Source organism: Caenorhabditis remanei, chromosome IV (genome assembly GCF_010183535.1).
Source record: "Caenorhabditis remanei strain PX506 chromosome IV, whole genome shotgun sequence".
In the NCBI taxonomy this organism is placed as follows: Eukaryota; Metazoa; Nematoda; class Chromadorea; order Rhabditida; family Rhabditidae; genus Caenorhabditis; species Caenorhabditis remanei.
In genome coordinates this window covers 21184890-21211402 of record NC_071331.1, presented here as the reverse complement: position 1 = coordinate 21211402, position 26513 = coordinate 21184890, and the positions used below count along the sequence as shown (strand labels likewise).

Sequence of the window (26513 nt, the reverse complement as noted above, 5' to 3'; positions counted from 1 at the left end):
CCGAGTTGATTTTTGCATTTTTTTAAATGAAAACCAACGAAGTTCTACCGTAAGATGTCACCGCGGCCCACGCCATCACAGTTTTAGAAATAAGGTAGTCATGGGTCTGGTGACGTTAAGGGGACCTACTATCACCTTTTCATAACAAAAGGTTCTGCTTTTGACGGTTGAAAAAAGGTTCAATAGTAAAAATATTATCATAAGTCCAGATCTCGCCCGATACCCGGCGCACAGGCGATTTTTTCAGTGGACGTCTGATGGCCTGCATCAAAGCCAAAATATCCAACTTCGAATTCCTTATGTATACTAAATCTATTTTGAACATTCCAACTATTAATAACGTTTTTTTGTTGATTCAAGCGTTTTTCCGCCGAATATCCAAGAAATAAGAGCGTCGTATACTTATTAGCCACCCTGTATGTTTCCTCATAAAAATGTAGGTATATGAAATACCAGTTTTCCTCAGTCTCGAACACCATCATAACATCATCATCATCATTATTTACTACCAATAAATTTGACCAATTTGTGACCTCCAAAAAAGATAATTGATCATTGAATCGAGAATTGACTGATCATGTGATCTACTCGGGACGACGAAAAATTCGGTTTAAATTGATGTGATCGGTACGGAAAATGGTTTCCACGTGTTTTTGTTCAAACTTTCAATTTTTTGAAAAAATTGGAGATAAGATAGGTACAGGAACAGATTAAAAGCGCATGGGGTCAGAAAATCAAAGCTGAGGATCAGTGGACATCAGGACACCCGGACACACAGACAGACTTTGAAATTTTGTAGTATTTCTATATAATGAGATAGCTCTGGTCAAGGCGGTTCGAATGATGTCAATTTTTGTCAAAGATGGCGTGACGTTGGCGCGTTTTCAGTAAGTTTAAAGTTGCATGTGCTCGAGCACTTATTTGTACTTTTACCTACCTCTTCTAGGTAAATTGAACTTTTTTCAGGAATTCTTAACACCCACCTTATAGCCCTTTTTAAAACCGTTCTAATGATACCAATATTGACCGGCTGGGGTGACGTTGACGCGTTTTACAGCGGTTTGAAATTTGAGACTTGTAACGAGCTTAGGGGTCACTTTTTTCAATTGAGATCTAGATATTTTCAAGTTTATATTTATACCATCATATAGTCCTTGTCAAGACAATTCTAATTACACAAAAATTTCAATGCTGGCGTGACGTTGGCTCGTTTTACGAGCACCTCAAAGTATGCGGTTGGCACTACTGATATCAGATCACCTACTTGTGCCCTGATTTTCCACCCGTAGGAATTTTTTGAAAATAGTCAATTATGGTACCATCAAATAGCCCTTGTCAAGACGGTTCTAATAATACCAAAATTTTTTGTCTGGGGTGACGTTGGCGCGTTTTACAGAGCTTAGAAGAAGGTAGTTGGAAAACATTTCATAACACATCAAAAAAACAAATGCAGGTAGGAGAGGTTTGTACTGTGGTGGCCTCAAGAACACCAGAGAAGAGACGGAGAGAAAGAAAGGAGAACACAAAAAACAAGATAACGACCAAAGGGGAAAGAAGAGAGAGCACAAAGTGTTGTGTCTTAGCATTTGGAATTTTGTGACTGGAGAAGATTTGATTTTTCAAGGTGAACTTGAGGGATTAGGGGAACGAAAGTGTGATATTCGGAATCCTTGTAAAATTTTAAATCAGATGAAAAAATTTTTGTTTGAGAAATGTTGAATTTTACCACTTTAGCGCCAAATTATGCGAATGTCCGCGACCGCAGGGAGGGGAACAGCGTGTCGCGTCGCTGTTCCCCTCCCTGTGGTCGCGGACATTGGCATAAAGTGGCGTTAGGGGGGTAAAACTCAAAATTTTCAGGATTTTCTTTTTGGATTCGGATTTAGAATTTTATGTGGATTTTGAATATATAAAAATTTTGTAGAAAAATTTTAGAAAAACCCAAGAAAATCTTGAAAATCTCGAAAATCTCTACCGAAAACTATATTTAAACAACTTTGTGTGTACATTTCGAAGTAACATAGTAGAAAAAAAGAAAAAAACCAGTTGAACCCAAAAATCGAACAAATAAACTGATAAAATTAGAAATTATTGTCGATGGTAGAGCCAGATGCACCATAAGCACGTGGAGCCCCCCGAGTGTGCTCTCGACAAATAGACGGTGCAGAATCCGAAAGAGAACTGTGGTCAGACTTTTTATCGAGCTCTGGGGCTCTGATTGTTTGGTCTTGAATGGGAAAATCAAAGATCAATGTTTTTTTTTCATTGAAATTTCAAAAATTGAGAAGATTTTACAGAAAAAATAATAGAGTTTTGTATATCAAAATGTTCCAAATTTACTGAAAAATTCTAAAATTTTACTTTTAGACCCGTTTCTGCAAGAAAACCCCTTCAAAACCGTCATTTTTACCTGCTGGCCTAGAAATCCATCGCCCCACGGCCACCAACTTTGAATACCCGTTTTTTCAAATTTCTAGTTAGTAAATTAAATAAAAATTATGTTTTACAGGTTTATTCTTTGATTTTCTATAATTTTCACATTTTGTTTCGCCGAAAAATATGGATTTTCAGCGATTTTCAGCCTTGGAAGAGAAACCCAACATCCGTGTAGTTCACGTGGACAAGAGGATTTTCAGTTATTTTTTATTATTTTTTTCGTATTTTTTGTGGTTTTTTGATGGTTTTTACTGATTTTTTATGCGAAAAACATGTTTTTTGGTATAAAAATACGATTTTTCAGCGTTTTTCACATTGAAAATTAAAGATTTTCTAGTTTTTTTCATATAAATAAAGTTGCATCCGTTTTATTTTTGGATTTTTTTGTGTATTTTTGTCGCCCAGGTTTTTCAACACGCCGATCAATAATTCAGCGGTCTCCGCACGTCATCTCCTCCTCGCCTATCCCATTTAGAAGTCACCTGACCGTCGTCTCCGCCGATTTCTTCACTATTTTTATTTTTCCGCCGCCGTTTTCATTGTATTCTGACCGTTCTAAAAGTGGATGGAATTGAAAGAGAAACAGACACAAACAACTCACCACAATAAATAAGTCTCTCTCGTTTCTCTCTCTTTTTCCATTCCTCATTGCAATTCGACCCGTTTTCGGTGTGTAAAAAAGAAAAACACAGCGATTTCGACAGATTTTTGTTGTGAAATCGATGGTTTTGGAGTGAGAAAGTGTGGTTTTTGAGTTGAAAAGTCAAGAATTTCAGTCGGAGAATGTTGATTTTCGCCTCGAAATGTAGTTTTAGTCATTTTTCATCTCAAAATTTTTAAAAATCTGGTTTTCTTCGCTTTTCGGCTAAATTTTTACGATTTTTCAGTTGATTTTCTACCATTTTCATACAAAAATTTACATTTTGCTGCTCCAATGACCCCATGTTTGCTTTTTTCCGCTCAAAAACCACCAAAACCTGAAAAAAATCATCTTGTCTGGCGCGCCTTCGCCGTTTTTTCTCGAAATCTCATTTCTTCCCGTTTCCAACCGTTTTCTGTCATTTTAAGCTGATTTTTAACTATTTTCAGATGGAAAACTCAATTTTTCAGCTCCAATGACCCCATTTTTGCTTTTTTTTCGCTCAAAAACCACCAAAATCTGAAAGAATCATCTTGTCTGGCGCGCCTTCGCCGCTTTTCCTCGAAATCTTATTTTCACCCGTTCCCAACCGTTTTCAGTCATTTTCAGCCGATTTTCAACCTTTTTTAGACAAAAATTCACATTTTAATTCCATCTTTACCCCATTTTCCACATTTTCCGCCCAAAAGCCAAAAAAACGGCTCCGTCTGGCGCACCTTCGCCGTTTTTTTCTCGAAAACTGATATTTACTCATTTCTAGCAAATTTCTCTTGATTTTCTACTCGTTTTCAGCAAATTCAACGTCAAAATTCAAGATTTTTGCTCTGAGAACCTGTTTCTGCCACAAATATCGTAATTTTTCAGTTGAATTCCTCAATTTCTGCGATTTTCAGCAATTTTTACACCAAGAACCTCAGTTTTGTCGGATTTTGCTCGTTTCTCACTGTTTTAACATCTAAAATCACGTTTTCCACCGTTTAAAAACATTTTTTTCTTTTTTTACGCTCCAAAAACCATCAGAATTTCGAAAATCCTATTTTCTGGCGCGCCTTTAGCGCGTTTGTCCTTTTTACTCGCTTGCCACCGTTCCCAGTCATTTTTAGCCGATTTTTAACTATTTTCAGAGGAAAAATCACGTTTTTCAGCTCCGATAACCTCATTTTCGCTTTTTTCCGCTCAAAAACTATCAAAATCGCAAAAACGGCCCCAACTGGCGCGCCTTCGCCGCGTTTTGTCGAAATCTCGTTTTCTCCCGTTTTTAACTGTTTTTTTTTCACCAATTTTCATTATTTTTCAGTCAAAAACTTGTGAAAAACGTGCTGAAAAATGTCGGACGAAGAGGAATACTACGATGAGAATGGTGGTGGTCAGGATGATCAAGGAGGAGGTGGGTTTGGGACTGGAAATTGATGGAAATCGGGGATTTTCGGCTGACATCGGTCAAAAATTGCAAAAAATTAGCTAAAAATCACAATTTTTGATTAAAAATTACCCAAAATTGATGAAAATCGGGTAAACATGACAGAAAATCACTTTTTCAGTGATTTTTTAAGTCTTTTTACTGATTTTGATCATTTTTTGGTGATTTTTGATGAAAAATTATGACTTTTGGATCATTTTGAGCTTATTTTCAGCCATTTCTGACCGATTTTTATCAATTTTGAATTATTTTCAACCAAAAATATGATTTTGAGCTCATTTTTAGTCATTTTCAGTCATTTTTGACCGATTTTCAGCCAATTTCAGCAAAATTTCCATTTCAGATGACTATGGATACAGCGGTGACGATTTCGGTGGTGGTGGATATGACGATGGAAATCAATATGATCAAAATCAAGGATATGATCAGAATAATCAAGGATATGGACAGGATTACGGTAACCAAGGTTACGGTAATCAACAGGATTACGGTAATCAACAATATGGACAAGAAGGCGGAGGATACGGTCAAGAGTATCAACAGAATGATTATCAGGGTATGGGAAATGATGGTTTTCGACCGAAAAATAGGGTTTTTGGGAATTTTTCCAATGGAAAATTGATTTTTTGGATAGTTTTACTGCTACTAATCACATTTTCAACCTGAAAATGAGTTTTTAACCTGGAAAATTGAGGTTTCGGACCTTTTTCCGATGAAAATACAGTTTTTTGAGCCGTTTTTCATATAAAAATCACGTTTTTAGCAAAATTGAGTTTTCAAAGTGAAAATTGCAATTTTGAGCCATTTTTCATCGAAAACTAAATTTTCAGCCCGAAAAATGATTTTAAGTCAAAATTTGAGAGTTTCACAGTAATTTTAAGTTGTTTTTGACTGATTCTGACGATTGTTGACGGATTTTCACTATTATAAAGCTGAAATTCAGATTTATGACTGGCATGCCGCCTTTGGCGCGTTTTCAGAAAGAAAATTCATATTTTTCGTGGAAAAGTCCTGAAGTTTGAACAATTTTAGGTCTGAAAATGATTAAAAAAAACATATCTGGCGCGCCGTTGACGCTTTTGTTCTAACTCGAAATTGGCAGAATTAGACTGTTTGGCGCACCTTTGACGCGTTTTAAATTCTGAGCCGTCTGAGGGCCTAAGCTGTAGCAAAAATGACAAAAAAAAATCAAAATTTTCGCTGTTTGCAGTCATTTTGTGCCAAAAAAAGAGGTTTTTCATACTTTTTGACTCGAAACACTCTATTTTTCACCAATTTTCAGTCATTTTCACCTGAAAACGGTCATTTTCCAGTAATTTTCACTCAAAAATCCCAAATTTTCCTTTTAGACACCAGAAATTCAAGCTTTTTGCTAATTTCAATCAAAAAATGACTGAAATTTGCTGGAAACTCGGTTAAAATTAAGATTTTCTGCAAACATTGACTGAAAATACCAGAAAAGTTGAGTTTTTTGAGTCATAATTACTAGAAATCGTGCGTTTTCACCTGAAAATCCTGATAAAACGGTAGAATCCAGCATGTTTTATTCAAAAATCTCAATTTCCACCGAAAAAACCAGATTGTTCATCAGTTTTGACTCAAAAAAGTTCAATTTTTCGGCAATTTTCAGTCATTTTTCACCGAAAAAATGTATCTGGCGTGCCTTCGACGCGTTCTAATCTCTGAACTTTCTGAACCAAAGCTGGGCGAAAAATGATTAAAATAGTTGGTTTTAACCAACTTTGACCCAAAAAAGCCCAATTTTCAGCAATTTTTACTCAAAAATCTTGAAATTTCAGCTATTTTCAGTCATTTTTCACCGAAAACTCAGATTTTTTATCATTTTCTCTCATTTTTCAGGCGGTGGCTACGACGATCAGGAGCAATATGAAGAGGAGCCTGAAGAACCAGAAGAAGAAGCGGAAGAGGATCCAGAACCAGAAGATCAAGAAGTCGATGAATCCGAAGAAGAAGAAGACGTCGAGAATTCAGAAGACACTCAACAAGAAGAAGAAGAAAAAGAGGAGGATGATGGATACACTCAAGTCGCTGCTCACACAAATCAAGCTTCCGATGGAAATGATGGAAATAATGCCGATCATGGACTCGGATCGCTTTTTAAGGGTAAAAATAGGAGTAAAAAATTGATTTTTTGATCAAAAATAGGGATTTTGAGCGAAAAAGTGGGTTTTTTGACTCAAAAATCACGTTTTTTTGGCTCGAAATCGCTAAAAATTGACGCTTTCTAACTGTCTGGCGTGACTATAACGCGTTTCAGCCTGTTGACCAAAACAGAGAGTTTTTCTGAACGTTTTTGACTCAAAAATCACATTTTTCAGTGAAAAGAGAGATTTTGAGCTTAAAAATGGGATTTTTTCTGCTCAGAAATCGATAAAAAGGCACTTTTTAACTGTCTGGCGTTCCGTTGACGCCTTTCAGCCCGTTGACGGAAATCGAAATTGTTGAAAAATGACACTTTTTGGCCGTCTGGCGTACCTTTGACGCGTTTTGAGTCGGGCGAAATTTTGAGTCTGGCGCGCCTTGGACGCGTTTTGTATTGAAGTTAACAAAACACACGATTTCTGGCGCGTCTCTGACGCATTTTCAGCTCAAAATCTCAAATTTTTGGCCATCTGACGCTCCTATGGCGCGTTTTTTGCAATTTTTCACTCAAAATGTTGGAATTTTACTGTCTGGCGCGCCTCAGGCGAATTTTCCTTCTAAAATTTGTTAAAACTCGCCAGGCGCACCTTAGACGCGTTTTCTCTTTTTTCCCAGAAAAATCCCAAATTTTCAGTCATGTTTGATCCAAAAATTCAATTTTTCAACAATTTTCAGTCATATCTGGCGCACCTCTGACGCATTTTTAGATCAAAATCTCAATTGTTGGGTATCTGGCGCACCTATGGCGCGTTTGCTTCGATTTTTCTCAAAATTTTGAAATTTTATCCATCTGGCGTACTTCTGACGCATTTCGAAAATCTCAATTTTCAGCTATTTTCAGTCATTTTTCGACTAAAAACCGGAATTTTCAGCATTTTTGACTCGAAAATCTTAACATTTCAGCATTTTTGACTGAAAATGTTAAAATTTTATCCATCTGGCGTGCCTTTGACGCGTTCTGTGATTTTCACCTGAAAACGTTCCATTTTCAGTCAGTTTTCACCCAAAAAACTCAATTTTTCATCTAATTTTCAGTAATTTTCTCTGATTCCAGGAGCAGTATCTGGCGCACTTTAGACGCGTTTCTAGCTCAAAATCTCAATTTTTAGCCATCTGGCGCACATTTGACGCGTTTTTGACATGGAAATTTGGATTTTTGGCATCTGGGGCGCCTTTGACGGGTTTGGTTTCGAATTTTCACTCAAATTTTTGAAATTTTATCCATCTGGCGCACCTCAGACGCATTCTAATTCCAGGAGCAATGGACGGATTCGGCGGTGGCGGTTTCGACGGTGTCGTCGGATCGATCGGATCTTTGATCTCTCAAGGGGGCGGAGACTCGACAGGAGGTCTGACGAACGTCTTCTCATCAGGAGGAATGGAATCAATCGTCGGAAATTTGATCTCGTCAGCCACTCATCAATTCTTTGGAATCAATCCATCGACTGGAGCAATTATCGGAGCAATCGCCGGAAATATAATATTCCAAATGGGCGGTCAGAATAATTCGTTGAGTTCCATCGGAAAAGTTGTACTCGATAATATTATTTCTGGAAAATTCAAACGAGACATTCAACCGTTCACTCCTGGGGGTACGGTACCTGGATTAGGATTTCAGCAACAATTTCAGACGATTAATTTCCAACAAGAGAGGCATAGATGTCTCGAACAACGCATCTTGTTTGAGGATCCACAATTTCCGGGTATGTACCTGAAAATCTGGAATTTTTACTGTCTGGCGCGCCTTTTCCGCGTTCTAGACCTCAAAAACAAAAAAATAGCCGATTTTTGAGTGTGAAAACTCAAAAATCGAGCGTCTGGCGTTCCTTTGGCGCGGATTTCCTTGAAAATCCGAAATATATGCTGTCTGGCGCGGCTTTGACGCGTTTAAGCGAGAAAAACGCCATTTTTTGGGGTCTGAAAACTTGAAAATCGAGTGTCTGGCGTTCCGTTGGCGCGTTTATGTTAATGTTTGCTTTTTTTCCTGAAAATCCGGACTTTGTACCGTCTGGCGCACCTTTGACGCGTTTAAGACCTCGAAAATTAAAAAAAATCGAGTGTCTGGCGTTCCTTTGACGCGTTTACGTTATTTTTGCATTGAAAAGTTAAATTTAGAAGAAAAAAATCGGAAAAATGAAGAAAAATAAAGGTTTTTGACTAAAAATTGGTCGAAAACCGTCTATCATTGTGTCCAGTGTCCGATTTTTGAGTCAGAAAATTCGAAAATTGAGTGGCTGGCACACCTTTAACGCGTTCTAGACCTCAAAAGCAATAAAAACGCCAATGTTTTAGTCTGAATACTCAAAAATAGAGTGACTGGCGTTCCGTTGGCGCGTTTATATTATTTTGTTCGAAATACCGATTTTTGCATGAAAATTGCCGATTTTGAAGTCTGAAAACCCAAAATTGAAAGACTGGCACACCTTTGACGCATTTTTCGAAAACTGTCACTCAATAGACTCTAAGTCAGTTTCAATCATTTTCAAACTGAAATTTGCTTAGAATCTTAAAATTTTAGCCCCGAGACCTCTGGCGTGCCTTCGGCGCGTTTTCCAGAAATGTATTTCACTAATTTCGATCACTTTTTTTCAAAATTTTCATTCATTCATTGAAATTAACAATTCAAAAATCATGGAAATTTAAAATTTATCTTCTGAATTCTGATTCTTCTCATCTTGATTCATCTCAGTCGATCTTTGGACTTCTGAATTCATAGCGGCTAGCTTCTTCGTCAAATACTCGATTTCCTTGTCCTTTCGAGTCAACTGAGCCATCAGTGCGTCCTGTGGCTTCTTTGCTTCCTGTAACTCCACATAGAGCTTACCGAGCTCGATATGGAGCTGAGTTGGCTCATCGGCGGGCTCCTGGAGCTTTTGAATTCTGTCTTCTGGTGCTTGACGGTCTCCGCTTTGCTCCAATATTTGGATTTCCAGATACTTTGAGTAGAGCTCCTGATGCTCCTTGAGCTCTGTGAGCCTAGCAGCAAATAGGTCGGTCTTCAGATCTTGGATTTTCCGATCCTTCAGATTGAGTTCCGTCGCATGTTGCTCTGTGAGGTCCTTCCTTAGCTCTTGGATCTCTGAATCCTTGACTCTAATCTGCTGCTCCTGGAGCTCTGTGAGCCTATCTTGCTTGGCAGCAGCTAGATCGGCTTGCAGCCCTTGGGTTTCCTGGTCCTGGAGCTCTTTACTATGTTGCTCTGTGAGCTCCTTCCTTAGCTTTTGGATCTCCGCATTCTTGCTTTCCACCTCCTTAGCATGCTGCTCCTGAAGCTCTGTGAGCCTATCGGCGAATTGTTGCTTGACAGCAGCTAGGTCAGCCTTCAGCTCTTGGATTTTCTGATCTTTCATATAGAGTTCGTTCCCTAGCTCTTGGATCTCTGAATCCTTGACTCTAATCTGCTGCTCCTGGAGCTCTGTGAGCCTATCTTGCTTGGCAGCAGCTAGATCGGCCTTCAGATTGAGCTCCTTCTCTAGCTCCCAGATCTCCGCATTCTTGCTTTCCATCTCCTTAGCATGCTGCTCTTGGAGCTCCCGAAACTTCTCAGAACGTTTTTTGTCAACAGCGCGTTCCAGATGAAAAATTTGTTTGAGTAGATTCGTTTTCTCCACTCTCCAACTCTTTCGTTCGTTTTCCAGCTGATTGTTGAGTCTGGAGCTCTCCTTCTCACTAGCCGTCAACTTGATCCTTAGTTGCTCCGTGTGCTCCTTCAATTCCTTCTTCTCCTCAGTCAACGCATTCTGCTCATTCAGAATATTCAGTATCGTCACCTGACCGTGCACAATTCTCTCCTCGTATTTCTCAATAACTTTGTTATTTGCGTTCAGGTTCACCGCCGTCGTATTGAGATTGGCTCGGAGTTGTTGCTTCTCCTTTAGGCAGGCGACATGTTGGTTCCATCTGAAAAAATCGGAATAGAATGAAGCGGAAGCAGGGTTGAGCGGAATTCCGTCTACTGCATTCCGCCATTTTAAGATTATTTCCGCCTAGAGGATATCAGATTGAAAATTTTCTTCGCCTAATTTACTGCTATTTTCTGTCGTTTTGAGTGGAAGCCCTTCAAAATAATACTCACGTCGCATTATACGTGACCGTCGGGTCTTGGCCCTTATTTCTGTTACGGACAAACATTTTTGAAACAGAAGTGGAATCTGAAATTAGAGTTTAAAGCAGATTTGAAGAGCAAAGAAGTGATGAAAAAGTGCCACTGGACTGCCCAGTTTTCGTGACTAAAGTTTTCGTGGGAGTAAGCGACATTTCGCAGCGTTCCTCAATTTTCCCGCTTTTTTAGTTTTATCTTGACTTTTTCAGATAATTAATTGTCTGGAAAGTCAAAAGTTGGGCAAAATTTCTTGTGATCGGTCCCCTTAGTGAAAACTTTAAAAAATAGTTTTTTTTTTGACTTTGCAAACAATAAATTAACTGAAAACGTCAAGTTATCCCTAGAAAAAACGGAAAATTGAGGCTGTAGAACGGATAGAGAAACGAAATGCCTCGTTGCCGGATTGTACCGGAGCCGACTTTGTGTACGAAAGGACCACAAAATGACGTACAGTGTGTGCAGACCCCGTTGGCTCTATCCGTAGAAGAGGAGGACACCTCTCCAGACCGTCTTGTTGACTCTGCCGTCTCTTCTATCTCATCACTAGGCACAGGGGTGCGAGACGTAAGGTCCGCAACGAAAAGTTTTGAATTTACCGCGCCAGTCGCGATGCGTGTGCGTCGCGTTTTTCATTGAAAGAAACGGCAAACACACGCTAAACTTGAACTTGGCACTCAGCCAAGTCAAGTTTTGGCACCGTGCCAACCACTTCCGTTTTGAAAATTTTACTTCCGACTTCCGACTTCTGGATTTGGAGTTTCATTTCCGACTTCCGTAATTTCATAAGAGTGGAGATTAGGAAAAGTAAATTTCTCAGAAATACAAGGAAAAATGGTCTAAAAGGACAGAAAATAGGCTTTTCTTCAGCCAAAAACTAGTTTCTCACTGGTTTTTAGTGAATTTCATGATATTTTCTTTTGGAGTTTTTAAATCTTTGCGAAGAAATCTACTTCCGACTTCCGACTTCCGGATTTGGAATTTTACTTCCGACTTCCGACTTCCGGGCATTTTTTCACTTCCGAATTCCGACTTCCGACTTCCGGATTTAGAATTTTACTTCCGACTTCCGACTTCCGGATTTAGAATTTTACTTCCGACTTCCGACTTCCGGATTTAGAATTTTACTTCCGACTTCCGACTTCCGGATTTGGAATTTTACTTCCGACTTCCGGATTTTGAATTTTACTTCCGACTTCCGACTTCCGTTTTTGAAAAAATCACTTCCGCGCAACTCTGGTGTGTAGGAGATAATATGGCAGTTTGAATACAGCCGTGGCCTAGGATCCGACAACTCGGCCATCGTGACCCCATGATAATGACATCATTCGACACAGTTGAGAACGAGTGCTACCGTAATATTTTGAGAGGAAAATTAGAATTTCATGAAATTTTTCGAGATTCAAGCGATTTTCTAGTCTTTTCTGGAAAAAGATAATTAATAATCGTTGAGAATCGCTAAAAATTCAAAAATTCGAAAAATTACTGTCTGGCGACATTTGACGTGTTCAAGTAAAGAAATGACTTTAAAACGAGAAAATAGCCGATTTTTGAATCTGAAAACTCAAAAATCGAGTGATTGGCGTGACTTTGGCGCGTTAATGTTATTTTTTGCGTGAAAAATTGTCCATTTTTTGAGTCGGAGCACTCAAAAACAAGTGTCTGGCGCACGTTTAGCGCGTTTTCTCAATGAATTGATCAGAAACTGAGTTGTCAGCTCTGAAACACTTATTTTCAGAAATTTGAGAATCCTGGTGCGCCTTCGGCGTTATTGTGATTGATTTTTAACCAAAAAACAGCACGATTATCAGTCTGGCGCACCTCTCGCGCGTTTCAATCATACTTTTGGACTTTCTGGCGCGCCTTTGGCGCATTCAGGTCTCCGTGAAAAGTGAACTGGCGTGCTTTCAGCGTGTTTTAACCTTTTTTGACCAATTTTTCATCGAATTTTCATTAAAATTTGCAGCAAACGACTCAAGAAACGACGACGCGTCAAAGGTGCGCCAGCCACTCGATTTCTGCGTTTTCAGACCCAAACATCGGCTATTTTCATGCTTTTGAGGCCGTTTTTGACTCTTCTGGGGCGCCTTGGCCGCGTTTTTGCTAAATTTTACTCTGGCGCGCTTTCAGCGTGTTTTTACCTCTTTTTGACCAATTTTTGCTCTCAAGAACGATAAAATTTTGCAGCAAACGACTCGAGTCTCTACTATAAAACGCGTCCCGACGAGCCAATAGTCTGGAAGCGTCCAGGAGAGATCTACGAGAATCCCCAACTGATAGTCGGCGAGAAATCTCGTTTCGACGTGAAACAAGGAGCACTCGGAGACTGTTGGCTTCTGGCGGCCGTTGCGAATCTCACGTTGCGTGATGAATTATTCTATCGAGTCGTTCCGCCCGACCAGTCGTTCACTGAGAATTACGCTGGAATCTTCCATTTTCAGTTTTGGAGATACGGACAATGGGTAGATGTTGTGATTGATGATAGGTTGCCGACTGTGGATGGACGGCTTTGTTATATGCGATCACAGGAGAATAATGAGTTTTGGAGTGCACTTCTGGAGAAGGCTTATGCGAAGTATGGGGGAAATATGAAAATCTGAGGAAAATCGGCTGAAAATGAACCATCTTGAGCCAAAACCGTCAAAATTGGCTGAAAATTAACCATTTTGACCCAAAATAGTGGAAAATTGGCTGAAAATTAGCCTTTTTTGAGCTGAAAATTGTCAAAATTGGCTGAAAATGAGCCTTTTTTCAGCTGCAAACTGCCAAAATTGGCTGAAAACGAGCGTTTTTGAGCTGAAATCGGCTTTATTTTAGACTGGAACTGCTTGAATTGAACAATTTCGAGCTGAGCTGAAAATTGTTGAAATAGAGCAACTTCTAGTCGAAAAACGGTCTAATTTGGATGAAAATGAGCCATTTTGAGCTGAAAACTGTCAAAATTGGCTGAAAATGAACCATTTTGAGCCAAAATAGTGCAAAATAGGCTGAAAATGAATCATTTTAAGATGAAAACCACCAAAATTCAGCTGAAAATGAGCATTTTTGTCCGGAAAACCAACAAATATTGGCTGAAAATGAACCATTTTGAGCTTTAATCAACTTTTTCGGACCGGAAATGCTTCAATTGAACAATTTTGAGCTGAGCTCAAAATTATAGAAACAGAACGATTTCTAGTCGAAAAACGGTCGAAATTGTCTGAAAATGCACCATTTTGAGATGAAAAGTGGCAAAATCCGGCTGAAAATGAGCAATTTTGGACTTAAATCAACTTTTTAAAGACTGAAAGTGATTTAATTGAACAATTTCAAGCTGAACTGAAAATTGTAGAAATAGAGCGATTTTCTAGTCGAAAAACTGTCAAAATTGGCTGAAAATGAATCATTTTGACCTGAAAATTGAGTAATTTCTACATTTTGAGATCATTTTCAGCCAAATTGGACAGTTTTTTGACTAGAAATTGCTCTGTTTCTACAATTTTCAGCTCAGCTGGAAACTGTTCAATTCAAGCATTTGCGGTTTTAACAAAAGTCAATTTAAGCTCAAAAATTCTCATTTTCAGCCAATTTTGATGGTTTTCAGCTCAAAATGGTTCATTTGCCGCTAGTTTTGACCATTTTCAGCTCAAAATGACTTATTTTTGACCTAAAAATCTGAAAGTTTTGCTGAAAATCAATATTCAGTTTTTTCATAAAAATCAATAAAATTTCCAGACTATACGGTGGCTACGAGCACCTTGACGGTGGCACGACCGCCGAAGCGCTCGAAGACTTTACGGGCGGTCTGACGGAATTCTTCGATTTGGAAAAAGGGGATAAATCGACGATTCTGGCGATGTTAGTGCGGGGAATGCAAATGGGATCACTATTCGGATGCTCAATTGATGCGGATGAAAATGTGAAAGAGGCTCAGTTGACGAATGGATTGGTTAGGGGACACGCATACAGTATTACTGCTATACAGACTGTTAACACTTATTCGGTGGGTAATGAGACGGTTTTTTGCTGAAAAAAGCTGAAAATTGGCTGAAAATCGGACTAAATATGAAGAAAAACGGAGTTTTTTGACCAAAAATCGGCCCAAAACCGTCATTTTGAAGCTAAAAATGCAGATTTTAGTCCAAAAATTGAGAGATTCAGTGGAAAATTGTTGTTTTTGATCAAAAATCGGTCAAAATTCGTCATTTTAAAGCTTAAAATGATGATTTTGATTCAAAAAGCTAAAAATTAGCTGAAATCGGTCCAGAAATCGGAAAGAAAGAAGAAAAATGGCGGTTTTTGACCAAAAATCGGTCGAAAACCGTCTATCGGTGTGTCCAGATGTCCAGATGTCCGATTTTTCAGTCTAAAAACTCAAAATCGAATGACTGGCGCACCCGTGACGCGTTCAAGTCAAAAAATGTCTTCAAAAGCAAGAAATTGACCGATTTTTGAGTCTGAAAACTCAATATCGTGTGGCTGGCGCAGCTTTGACGCGTTTTCTCGATGAATTCATCAGAAACTGAGTTTTCAGCTCTGCAATCAATTATTTTGCGAATCAACGCTGGTGCTCCTTTGGCGCATTTTCGCATTTTACAATCTTATGTCAATTTCTATAATTTTCAGACGAAAATTAGCTTGAAATCTTAAAATTTTACCAAAAATTATTTTAGCCATCTAGACCTTTTTAAAGCTAAAAAATCCCGATTTTAGGTAAAAAATTGGAGATTTTCAGTGGAAAATTGTGGTTTTTTGAGGAAAAATCGGTCTGCCTGTGCGTCTGTTCATCCGGATGTCAATTTCAAGTCAAAAAATCGATTTTCAGCAGATTTGTACACGAAAATTTCAGATTTTTAATCGAAAAGCTCGAATTTTCGTGTACAAATCTGCTGAAAATCGATTTTTTGACTTGAAATTGACATCCGGATGAACAGACGCACAGGCAGACCGATTTTTCCTCAAAAAACCACAATTTTCCACTGAAAATCTCCAATTTTTAGCCTAAAATCGGGATTTTTTAGCTTTAAAAAGGTCTAGAAAAGGGCTAAAATTAATTTTTAAAGTAAGTGAATTCAGTGCTGAAAACTCAGTTTCTGATCAATTTATCCAGAAAATGCGCCAACGGAACCCCAGTCACGAGTTTCCAGACTCAAAAATCGGCTATTTTCTTGCTTTTGAGGTCTCAACGCGTCAAAGGAACACCAGCCACACGATTTTCGACCGATTTCTGTTAAAAATCTTCATTTTTTCCAGTTTTTCCATAAAAAATTGACGTTTTTCAGGGTCAAATTCCAATGCTACGTATCCGTAATCCGTGGGGAAACTCGAAAGAATGGAATGGAGCATGGAGTGACGGATCCGCCGAATGGAATCAAGTCGATCCTCACCAGAGGGAACAAATGGGTGTGAATTTCGCGAAAGACGGCGAATTTTGGATGTCTTTTGACGATTTTATGCATAATTTCACACAAATGGAGTGTTGTAATCTATCGGCTGATGTTATGGATGAGATTTCAGAAATGACTGGTGTCGAGGTACGGCTGAAAATGACTGAAAATGACTGAAATTGGCTGAAAATGACCCAAAATTTGCCTGAAAATCGTGAAAAATCGAGAAAAATCCACACTTTCAATGTAGATTTACAAAAAAACTGAACGCTCGTAAATCCACATTTAGAGCTTGTAAATTAACGCAAAGCTCCCGTAAATCTACATTAGAACACGTGTCGATTTACGGGCTTCCTTGTGTCGATATACGGGCTTCTCGAATCGATTTACGGGCTTCCTTGTGTCGATTTACGGAGCCTGGCATCGATAGCTCATAAATCGACTCCGGAAAACCCCGTAAATCGACACGAGAAGCCCGTAAATCAACATAAGAAACCCGTAAATAGACACGAGATTGTAAATCCACATATAGAACTGGTAAATAGACGACAAAGCTCCCGTAAATATACATTAGACCACGTGTGGATTTAGGGGCTCTTCGTGTCGATTTACGGATTTTCTGAAGTCGATTTACGAGCTTCTCGTGTCGATTTACGGAGCCTGGCATCGATAGCTCGTAAATCGACTCCGGAAAACCCCGTAAATCGACACGAGAAGCCCGTAAATCGACATAAGAAACCCGTATATCGGCACGAGATTGTAAATCCACATATAGAACTCGTAAATCGACAAAGCTCCCGTAAATCTCCATGTTTAGATTTACGAGCTTCTCTTCTCGATTTACGGGGGGTTTCATGTCGATTTACGAGCTCTTCATGTCGATTTACGGGGTTTTCCAGTCGATTTACGGATTTTAATGAGTCGATTTACGGGAGTTTTCTGGTCTGTTTACGAGTTTTCTAGAATCGATTTACGGACTTTTCGTGTCGATTTACGGATTTTCTGGAGTCGATTTACGAGGTGTCAGGCTCCGTAAACCAACACAAAGACTTTGTAAATGGACACAAAGATTTCGTAAATCGACACAAAGATTTCGTAAATCGACACAAAGATTTCGTAAACCTACATCGATAATCTTCTCACAGTGGGGGTCTGTAAATCGACACAAATCGCTCGTAAATCTACACATGTAAATTCACGAGAGCTTTGTGTCGATTTACGAGCTCTATATGTGGACTTACGAGCTCTTAGTGTGAATTTTCTCGATTTTCATACGAATTTTTGACGAATTCTACCGTAACCCAACAGTAATCCTCGATTCTCCAGGTTCACGACAAACAAAAGCATCAATGGGTTGAAAAACAAGAGGACGGTGAATGGAATTCCCGTCAAGGCACTGCCGGTGGATGCCAAAATAACGATACGTACTGTAACAATCCGCAGTACGGTACCTACTTCCAAGTACCTCACGATTCAGTGGAAAACGACGGAAAGTGTACAGTAATCGCGGCGGTCCTTCAGAAGTATCGACGTGAAATGAGATCCAAAAATTTGGATAATTTGGCCATCGGATTTTCGGTTTATGAGGCGACGGGCGGTTCGCCGCTTCAGACCGTCAGCGGACACAAACCAATCGCCCGCACGAAAGTGTTTATCAATATGCGAGAGGTTACTGTAAGATTCCGCGTACCGCCCGGACAGTACGTCATCGTTCCGTGCACTTTTGACGCCTACGATGATGCGTCGTTCTTGTTGAGAGTCTTCTCGAATGCAGAGTTTCAGACGAAGTGAGTGGAAATTATGAGTTTTGAACCAAAAAATTGGATTCCTGAGCTAATTTCCGTTAATTTGAGCCCCATATTGACTATTTTTGGAGCAATTTGAAAATTTTGGATCGGTGGCCTAGAAAATGCGTTTTCTAGGCCACCAAACCAAAATCGTCCAAAATGGTTCAAAATAGGCCGATATGGAGCTCAAAACTATGGGAAATCAATAAAAGCTATGAATTTAAGAATAAAGAACCGAAAAATGAAGTTTATTTTTAGGAAATTTCAAAAAAGTTTTTAAAAAATCAAATTTTTTGCCGATTTTCAGTCAAAGTGAGTCAAAATTATGAGTTTCAACCTCAAAAATTGAATTCCTGAGCTAATTACCGTTAATTTGAGCCCCATATTGACTAGTTTTGGAGAAATTCGATATTTTGGGATCGGTGGCCTAGAAAATGCATTTTCTAGGCCATGATGTTCAAAATGGTCCAAAATTGTCCGAAATTGGTCTATATGGGGTTCAAACTTTGGAAAATCAATAAAAATTATGAATTAAAAAAATGTTTTTAAAAAATTTAAAATTTCGAAAAAAAAAATTGCTGAGTTTCAAACGAAGTGAGTCAAAAAAGTCGTAATTTGGAGTTTTAACTTTAAAAATCGGATTCCTTAGCGAATTCTCGTTGATTTGAGCCCCATGTCGACTAATTTTGGAACAGTTTGAAAATTTGGGATCGGTGGCCTAGAAAATGCGTTTTCTAGGCCACCAGACCAAATTTGTCCAAATGGTCCTATATGGGATTCAAAACTTTGGAAATTCAATGAAAATTATGAATTTAAAAATAAAGAATCGAAAAATGAAGTTTATTATAGTTTTTGAAAAAATTGATTGTTTCCAAAAAAAATTTGCTGAGTTTCAGACGGAGTGAGTCAAAAAAGTCAAAATTATGAGTTTCGAACCAAAAATCGGATTTTTGAGCTAATTACCGTTAATTTGAGCCCCATATCGGCCTATTTGGGAGCAATTTGAAAATTTTGGGATCGGTGGCCTAGAAATTGCATTTTCTAGGCCACCAAACCGAAATCGTCTAAAATGGTCCAAAATTGGCCGATATGGGGTTCAAAACTTAGGGAAAATGATGAAACTTTTAAATCTGTGAATAAAAACCGAAAAATTAGGTTAATTATAATTTTCGAAAAAAATTGCAACAAAAAAAAATTCGAAAATTTTGAATTTTTAGTTTTTTTAAACTTTTATCAAAATTAAAGGCGTAACTACGGGTTTTGTGGCATTTTCTGTATTTTGAAGTCAAGATCGACATCCATAGTTTCCAATATTTTAAGCATAAAATTAAGATTTTCAGCGATTTTTTTCTCTATTTTTCAGTTCTTTTTTTTCCAGCCGTCTCCGCTAAACGAATGGAATCCAACAGCCACAATTTCACTTCAATTTCATAATTATCTCTCCAGGTATTCAAATAATGTGATCAGAGATTTGTGTTTTTTCTATTGCTTCAAATGTTTTATTCACTCAAAATTTCCTTTTTTCTGGGCTTCTGGTGAAGGTTTAATATTTTAGATTTATAATTATGGGCTAAAGTAAATATGGTAAAAAATAAATAATTTTTGAAAAATTTTAAGATTTCAAGCTAATTTTTGTCTAAAAATGACAGAATTTGGCATAGGATGTGAAACGCGAAAATGCGCCGAAGGAGCGCCAGCTGTTTTCCAAAATAGGTGATTTCAGAGCTGACAACGCAGTTTCTGATCAATTTATTCTGAAAACGCGTCAGAGGAACCCCAGTCACGAGTTTCCAGACTCAAAAATCGGCAATTTTCTTGCATTTTCTGTCTTGAACGCGTCAGAGGAACGCCAGCCACTCGATTCTTGAGTTTTTAGACTCAAATAGACGGTTTTTCACCGATTTTTGGTTAAAAACCTCCATTTTTCTTCATTTTTTCCGATTTTCTCTTCTAAATTTCAGTTTTCATTGTCAAATTAAATTAATTTATTTTCTTTCCTCAAGTTTATTATTCATAATGGGATTCACAATACATTAGACATTACAAGTAAAGGGATATTTCTCTTTAAGAAAAAGAGTTCCCGAATTAATTAATAAAATTTAATTAAGATCAACTAATACAAAACGACTTGTCCAAGAATGGGACTCGCCTTCTGAGTGGTATTATACTTCTGTCCTTTCGCTGCCGCTTCCGCCTTCTTATCCTTTTCCATTTGTCTTTCTGCCGCAAGTTCGGGTGTCACTTGTTCCTGGAACGCCATCGCGTAGAACATCGCCTGTTGTTCCTTCAAGTCCTCATCCATTCCCAACTTGTAATCCCAATTCAGCTTATGAGCAACAGCCATTTGAAGCCAATACGATTGGCGGGTGGTTTGGATGGCGTGCCAACGAGCTTCTCTCAAGAGGTTAAGTCGATTGGTCCACGGGCCAGACGCATCATGGATCACGTCTTGCGAGACAGTATGGATTCCGATGAATGTCATTGTACGGCCGATTCCGCTCGAGCAGTGAACCACCACTGGGCTTTGGAAACGTGCTGGGATCTGCAAAAAACGGTGTTTTAAAAAATCCGTTGATCGGCACTCTCATGAGGAGGAGAGTGCCGAATTGAGACAATTTTTGAATTCTGGGCATCGAGAGCTTTCGTGGTAAGACCCTACATTGACTTTTGGGTATTTTTCTGCGAGCTCTCTGCCTCCTGAATTTGAATAAAACAATGAAATCAATAGAAATTTGAGTCTAGTTGAGGAAACAACTGGTTCAAAGTTGTTTCTTCGAAATATCTCAATTTTTTGTTTGTGAGTCAAAATTTTGAGTTTTAGACCGGAAATTCGGACTCCCGAGTTAATTACCGTTGAATTGAGCCCAATATCGACCAATTTTGAAGCAATTTGAAAATTTGGGATCGGTGGCCTAGAAAATGCGTTTTTTAGGCCACCAAATCAAAATTGTTCAAAATCATCCAAACCAGGGCAATATGGGGCTCAAAACTTTGGAAATTCAATAAGGATTATCAATTTATTAAAAAACCAGAAAAAGTAGTTTACTGTAATTTTTCCATAATTGGAAAATATCCGAAAATTTTTTTTTTCGAAAATTTTTAATTTGAAAAAAATTAAATTTTGATAAAATCTAATGTCGTAACTAGGGGTTTTGTTGCATTTCCCGTTAATTTGAGCCCCATATCGACTGATTTTGGAGCAATTTGAAAGTTCGGGATTGGTGGCCTAGAAAATGCGTTTTCTAGGCCACGAAACCAATATGGTCTAAAATGATTTAAAATAGGTCGATATGGGGCTCAAAACTTTGAAAAATTTCATAAAGATTCTGGATCTGATAATAATTACCCATTTGCTTTCGAGTTTCTTCATCAACTGATACAGAGCCTCGTGTTTTCCTTTCGGCGGACACTTTTGATCACCCCAGCCGACGTGTTGGTAGTGATTGATGGTGCGTTTTCGGAGTTTGTTACTGAAAAAACGTTTTTTTGGATCAAAAACCAATTTTTCGAGTCTCTCGAGTCTCCTTACGTCGTATCCCTGATCAGCATTCGTCGAACAATGATATCCTTGAATTCCATGAAGATTCCTGGCTCGGCGAGCAGCGAGATCTCATATCTTCCGCACGTTTTCGGTTTGTTAACCGCAACCGGATAGTATTGTGCCGACTTGATCGATTCTGAAAATTAGGGATTTTTTGCGAAATATTCTATTTTTTTGGGGAAACTCACTGCTCTCCACGCATTGGCACAGCATCACCACATTGTCACAGCGCTCTTTTACGACCATGTGCCAAAAGTCTTCTGTCGTGTCGTCGTGATCCTTGGATTTGTCGGTTGGCGCCTGTAAAATTTCGGGAAAATTCGAGAACTTTCGAAAATCCGGGAAAACCGTACCTGACAAGCGATAAACCTCTTCCCATTTTTCGACTTGACTAAATTCGCGTGAATCGGCATCTTCTCTCCGTCCTTCTTCAGTTTGTGCAGTGCAGTCTCCGGGTTACACAGAATTCCGGGATTTCTGAAAATTAGTTGGATAGGTGGAATGTTTCAACTGAAAATCAACTAACCGATGCTTTCGTTCTGGCAGATAGTCATGCGATTGCTTCTGCATCTCCTCTCGAAACTTCTCCGTCTCGATGACGATCGTCTTCAGACATGTGTCGTGATGTCGATGAGCAGTCGGCGCACTCGGATATCGTTGTGCTTTGATCCATTCTCTCAGTTGTTTTTTGATGAAACGTTTCGTGAAATACTTATAGCCTGTTAAGATGATAAATAGCAGGAGAAGAACACCAATGACAACTCCGAGGCCGATTCGTCTGAAAAATAAGGGTTTTGGTTTGGAAAAAGAAGAAGAAAAAGAAGATGAAACTCACTCTTGCAATCCTTCTCTCTCCAGCGACTCCCGATCTTCATCATTGCCGCCACTCGATCCTCCGTTTGATCCAGAATAGACCGGTGATCGCCCTGTCAGTGGTGCATTCCCAGACCGGGGAGGCGGAGCTTGTGTCGGTTCGATCGAAAACTTGACCAAGAAATCGTAGAGAGACTTGAGAGCATTTGGAACCTTCTGGAAATGGGAGGAGTGACTCGAGAATGTGAGATCCAACGAGCCCAAGTGTTGCAACGTCTTCTTGATCTTCTCCAACTCGGCAGGTGCCTTTGGCAATGAAATGAGAGTATCCAATGCCTCAACCTTATTCTTCACATCGATCGTCACATCTTTCATCGCCTCGAGACTCGTCTTCATTACGGTACCGTAATCTTCGAAATTCTTGATCTCAGCCAACTTCAGACTCGTACCAATTGACTGTATCTGATTGCTGGATGCTTGAAGATCGGTCACAAACTTGTTATGGTCTCCCCATAGAGTTTTGATCGTGTCCTGCTCTTTGCCCTTCTTCATGGCCGTAATCTGTGTCTGAACGGGCGCATCAAACTTATCAAGCTCTCCAGATAACACCAACGTTTTAAAATCATTGGCGTGGGACAACAGAGCCACAGACTGCCCGATTTCTCCAGATGACTTCAGAGATTCAGGCCATTTGTTGATTTCCGTTGTGATCTCTTTAGCATCCTTCATCATCGAATCCGGAATTGAATTAACTGATTTCAACTCATTAGTAGCAGTTCCCAGTGATGACGCTGCGTTTTCCACCTTCTGGATTTTTTTAGAATCCAGGCTCCGAAGTTTTTGAGTCAGCTGAATCATCTGAGCAAGTTTCGATAAGTCTTCTTTTAAGTCATGGAGACATTTGTGCATGTTTGCTTCTTGTTCTAATCCAACAAACGTCAATGTATCTTTTTTGGCAATGATATCAGCCGTGATATTTTTAAGCTCTGCTGGATCAACGTCCAGTCCGCTTTTCACACAAGCTATAAACTCTTTGAATTTCTTCAAATTATCCGTTGTTTTGATTTTTTTTAACACATCGGGAAGTTGTGGTGATGATTTGGTGGTATCTTTGATATTGGTAAATCCCAGAAACTTGATAAACGCATCCATTTCTGACTTAACTTTCGTAGTGTCAATTTTTTGGACACCTGCTTTCAAGTTCCGGAACATTTTTTCCACGCTTAGAATTTTAGCGATAAGTTGTTGGCTTGGAATTGAACTGGCTTTTACTATTGGAGCATGAAGCATTCGACACTTTTCGTATTCGTTGAAGACTTCAGCCAACTTAGAAGAGTCTTTTACTGAAGTTGACGCATCCTTTTGTATACTGTCAAGATAAAACATCGAAGATTCTCCCGAGGAAATACTAAGCAACGCTTCATCTGCCGGAGCTAACTGTCTCTTGATATCCAGAACAGGTGTCAGACCATTTTCTAATCGTTTCAATGACACAAGATTATTAGACAACGACACAATCCATGAATCTCTAACATCATTTCCGAGTTGTTTCAGATCAGAAGCTCCATTCACGAATCCAGTTGTAACTGTCCGTTTGACAGGCTCACGACGAGTTCTAGCTGCGATGACATCGTTCAAAACTTTCAGATGCGGCGTGGAGAACATTGGAGCAAGATCTTCCAATTGTTTGAAGTTTTTCTTGACAATCTCTACTGTTTCATATGACGGTCGGTCATCCAACTTGTCCAGACGAAAATCAATTAGTTTTGCCATTTCTCCAAATGGTGCGAATGTCTTTGAGCTATCCATGATGAAGGCAACTCCAGAGAACAGGTTGGGCGTATTTTTTACAGTAGTAAGCTCATCGATTGCTTCTCTGAAACTTCCGGGAAGTCCAATGAAATAATTCAGATGAGCCGTCTCCAGCTTGGTTATGTCCGTTTTTTCATCGATTTTTAGTTTTTCTATCCCTTCCAATTTCGACAGAATGTTTACCACTTTATTGATCGGTTCTGTGAATAGATCAAAATTGAACTTCTTTTCATAGTCTTTGAGTGACGTGAAGTACTCCTCCGGTTTGGTTAGCTTTGTCACATCACCAACTGTCCTTGACATCTCCTCTAACGTTTTCCATTCCAATCCAACTTTTTCCAACTTTTCAACAGATTTGTCCAGATTGGTCGGCAATCCTTTTAGTTTTCCCGTCAACTGTTTCACAGGATCCATTTCGAATCCAACGACATCCGAGACCTTGAGTGTTCCTAAATTGAGCAATTCCCCGACTGCATCCTCTATCTTGATGGTTCCATCCATGAGACCAGATTGGAGGGCGATTCCATTGGAAATCCGAGCGAGACTTGACGATTTGTCGATGAGTTCTTTCAGCTTGTCGGGAGGTGGAGCTGAAAATCAGAAGTTGTTCAAAAGTCTGTCTTTGTGTCTGTTCATTCTCACCATTTCTTTTAGCTCGCAAGAATTCTCTAGAACTATTCAAATCGAAAATATCATCGTTCTTGGTTGAATCAGAGGGATTGTGATTGTCATTGGTACCGTAGACTGAAAATAGAAATAAGGTGTTGAAAATGCGCTCTATTGCTAATCGACCTACCATGTTGAGCTATAAGCTCTTTGAACGCATCAAGATATGATGGAACATGAGAGTTGTTGTTTGAAGACAGGGAATGGTTGAGTGGCGCTGAAATAGACAATAAGGGGATTGGAAAAAAAGGAAATATTAATGAAAAAAGATTTTGTCCAAAAATAGACAAAATCCCAAAAAAAAAATGAAAAAAAAAAGTTGGTAGCGCAGCGTAAACCCACAGGAGAAGCTCGTAAATCTATACAACATCCTCCGTAAATCTACATTAAAGTCCGTAAATCTACATCATGACCCCGTAAATTGACACTGTTTACCCGTAAACCCACATTTCTATCCCGTAAATCTACATCTGACTTCTTGCAATTCTCCGTAAATCGACAATAACCCAATTCCGCAAACCCACATTTAACCTAGTAAATCTGCATAATACGCTCATAAATCCCTTTTAACCCCGTAAATCTACCCAAACTTCCCGTAAATCGACGCAAATTTTCAGTAAATCAACACCAATCCTCGTAAACCTACATCGACCCCATTGAACCCACATTTAACCCCGTAAATCTACACGGACCATGAATAGATCGACAAGAACTCTCCGTAAATTTACTTTCCACCCCGTAAATTAACATTCAACCCCCGTAAATCGACACTAGAATCCCCAAGAAATTAGGAGTTATGATTCTACAGTAACCCATCTAGTAAAACTATGTGATTTATGCAAAATAAGCATAATGACGTCGGTTGTTACCATCGCGCTCTACCGAAATTGGAACAAAAAACAATTTAGGTGGAGCGCATTTGCCAAAAACTGTGCCGCTCTAATAGCGTAAATCTACTCGGGTAGGTTGTACGTGTGCCCCTAAACCCACACAGTACCCTCCGTAAATCTACACTACTAACTCTTTTTGTAGATTTACGAGCTTCCCCGTCTCCCCGTAAATCTACACTAACCCCCCGTAAACCCACCCGCCTCCACCCAATCCAATAACTCACCACAATCAGAATGCACCAAAAGCAATCCGCATATCACCATCCAAGGTAACAATCGTCCAATGATAGTTATCATCATCTTTTTTTGTTGCACACCAACGATAACAATTGTATCGATTGATTTTTTGATTCGCTCGATTAGTGTTAATTCGTTGTCTACACAACTTGAATTCACCGTTGAGCACTCGAAGAGAAACGACGAGCGGTTGTTTGATTGAAATTGATGGAATTTTCGAGAACTGATGTGGCAAGGAAGGGGGAGGAGAGGTCAGTAGGGCAGTGGATTATTTCAATGGAGAACGGGTCGACCTTGGATGAATTCCACGTGGATGAAAATGAAAATTGTTTTTTTTTTCGAAAAATTCAAAATTTTCTCCACGTGGGATTTTCGGTTTTTTCGGTGGTTTTCGAAACATTTTGGACATTTCTCCTGATATTTTCAAAAATTAAGAAATTTTCTTCGAATTTTGAACACAGAAACAAGTTTCTGAGGGTTTGTCTTTAAAATACTTACAGTTTTTATAGAAATTCAAGTTTCTTGCTTCTGAAAAACTCATTTTTTCAGACAGTTTTTTGAACTTTTTTTTTCGAATTTTCGGGTTTTTTCGGTCAAAATTTTGAGTGTAGTTTTTGTGAAAATTATCATTAAATCTGAATTT

The 26513-nt window shown here is 38.9% G+C and overlaps 4 protein-coding genes across 4 annotated transcripts; 2 read left to right on the top strand and 2 right to left on the bottom strand.

Moving 5' to 3' along the window:
* Positions 1 to 4402: 4402 nt before the first annotated feature.
* GCK72_015535 (uncharacterized protein) lies at positions 4403 to 9624 on the top strand (the record flags this gene model as incomplete). Its single annotated transcript, XM_053730944.1, has 5 exons — positions 4403 to 4463; positions 4840 to 5052; positions 6357 to 6620; positions 7916 to 8362; positions 9437 to 9624. The coding sequence occupies 5 exons, from the start codon at positions 4403 to 4405 to the stop codon at positions 9622 to 9624; spliced, it is 1173 nt and encodes a 390-aa protein (XP_053585716.1).
* GCK72_015534 (uncharacterized protein) lies at positions 9299 to 10790 on the bottom strand (the record flags this gene model as incomplete). The annotated part of the gene is made up of 2 exons (XM_003088106.2): positions 9299 to 10559; positions 10735 to 10790. The coding sequence occupies 2 exons, from the start codon at positions 10788 to 10790 to the stop codon at positions 9299 to 9301; spliced, it is 1317 nt and encodes a 438-aa protein (XP_003088154.2).
* Positions 10791 to 11148: 358 nt separating this feature from the next.
* GCK72_015533 (uncharacterized protein) lies at positions 11149 to 17915 on the top strand (the record flags this gene model as incomplete). Its single annotated transcript, XM_053730943.1, has 6 exons — positions 11149 to 11330; positions 12725 to 12756; positions 12946 to 13333; positions 14473 to 14740; positions 16020 to 16271; positions 17451 to 17915. 6 exons carry the CDS (start codon positions 11149 to 11151, stop codon positions 17913 to 17915), a joined length of 1587 nt encoding a protein of 528 aa, XP_053585715.1.
* Positions 17916 to 20024: 2109 nt separating this feature from the next.
* GCK72_015532 (uncharacterized protein) lies at positions 20025 to 25897 on the bottom strand (the record flags this gene model as incomplete). The annotated part of the gene is made up of 10 exons (XM_053730942.1): positions 20025 to 20453; positions 21258 to 21381; positions 21441 to 21588; positions 21641 to 21752; positions 21806 to 21929; positions 21979 to 22230; positions 22288 to 24667; positions 24720 to 24821; positions 24874 to 24960; positions 25858 to 25897. 10 exons carry the CDS (start codon positions 25895 to 25897, stop codon positions 20025 to 20027), a joined length of 3798 nt encoding a protein of 1265 aa, XP_053585714.1.
* Between the last annotated feature and the right edge of the window lie 616 nt (positions 25898 to 26513).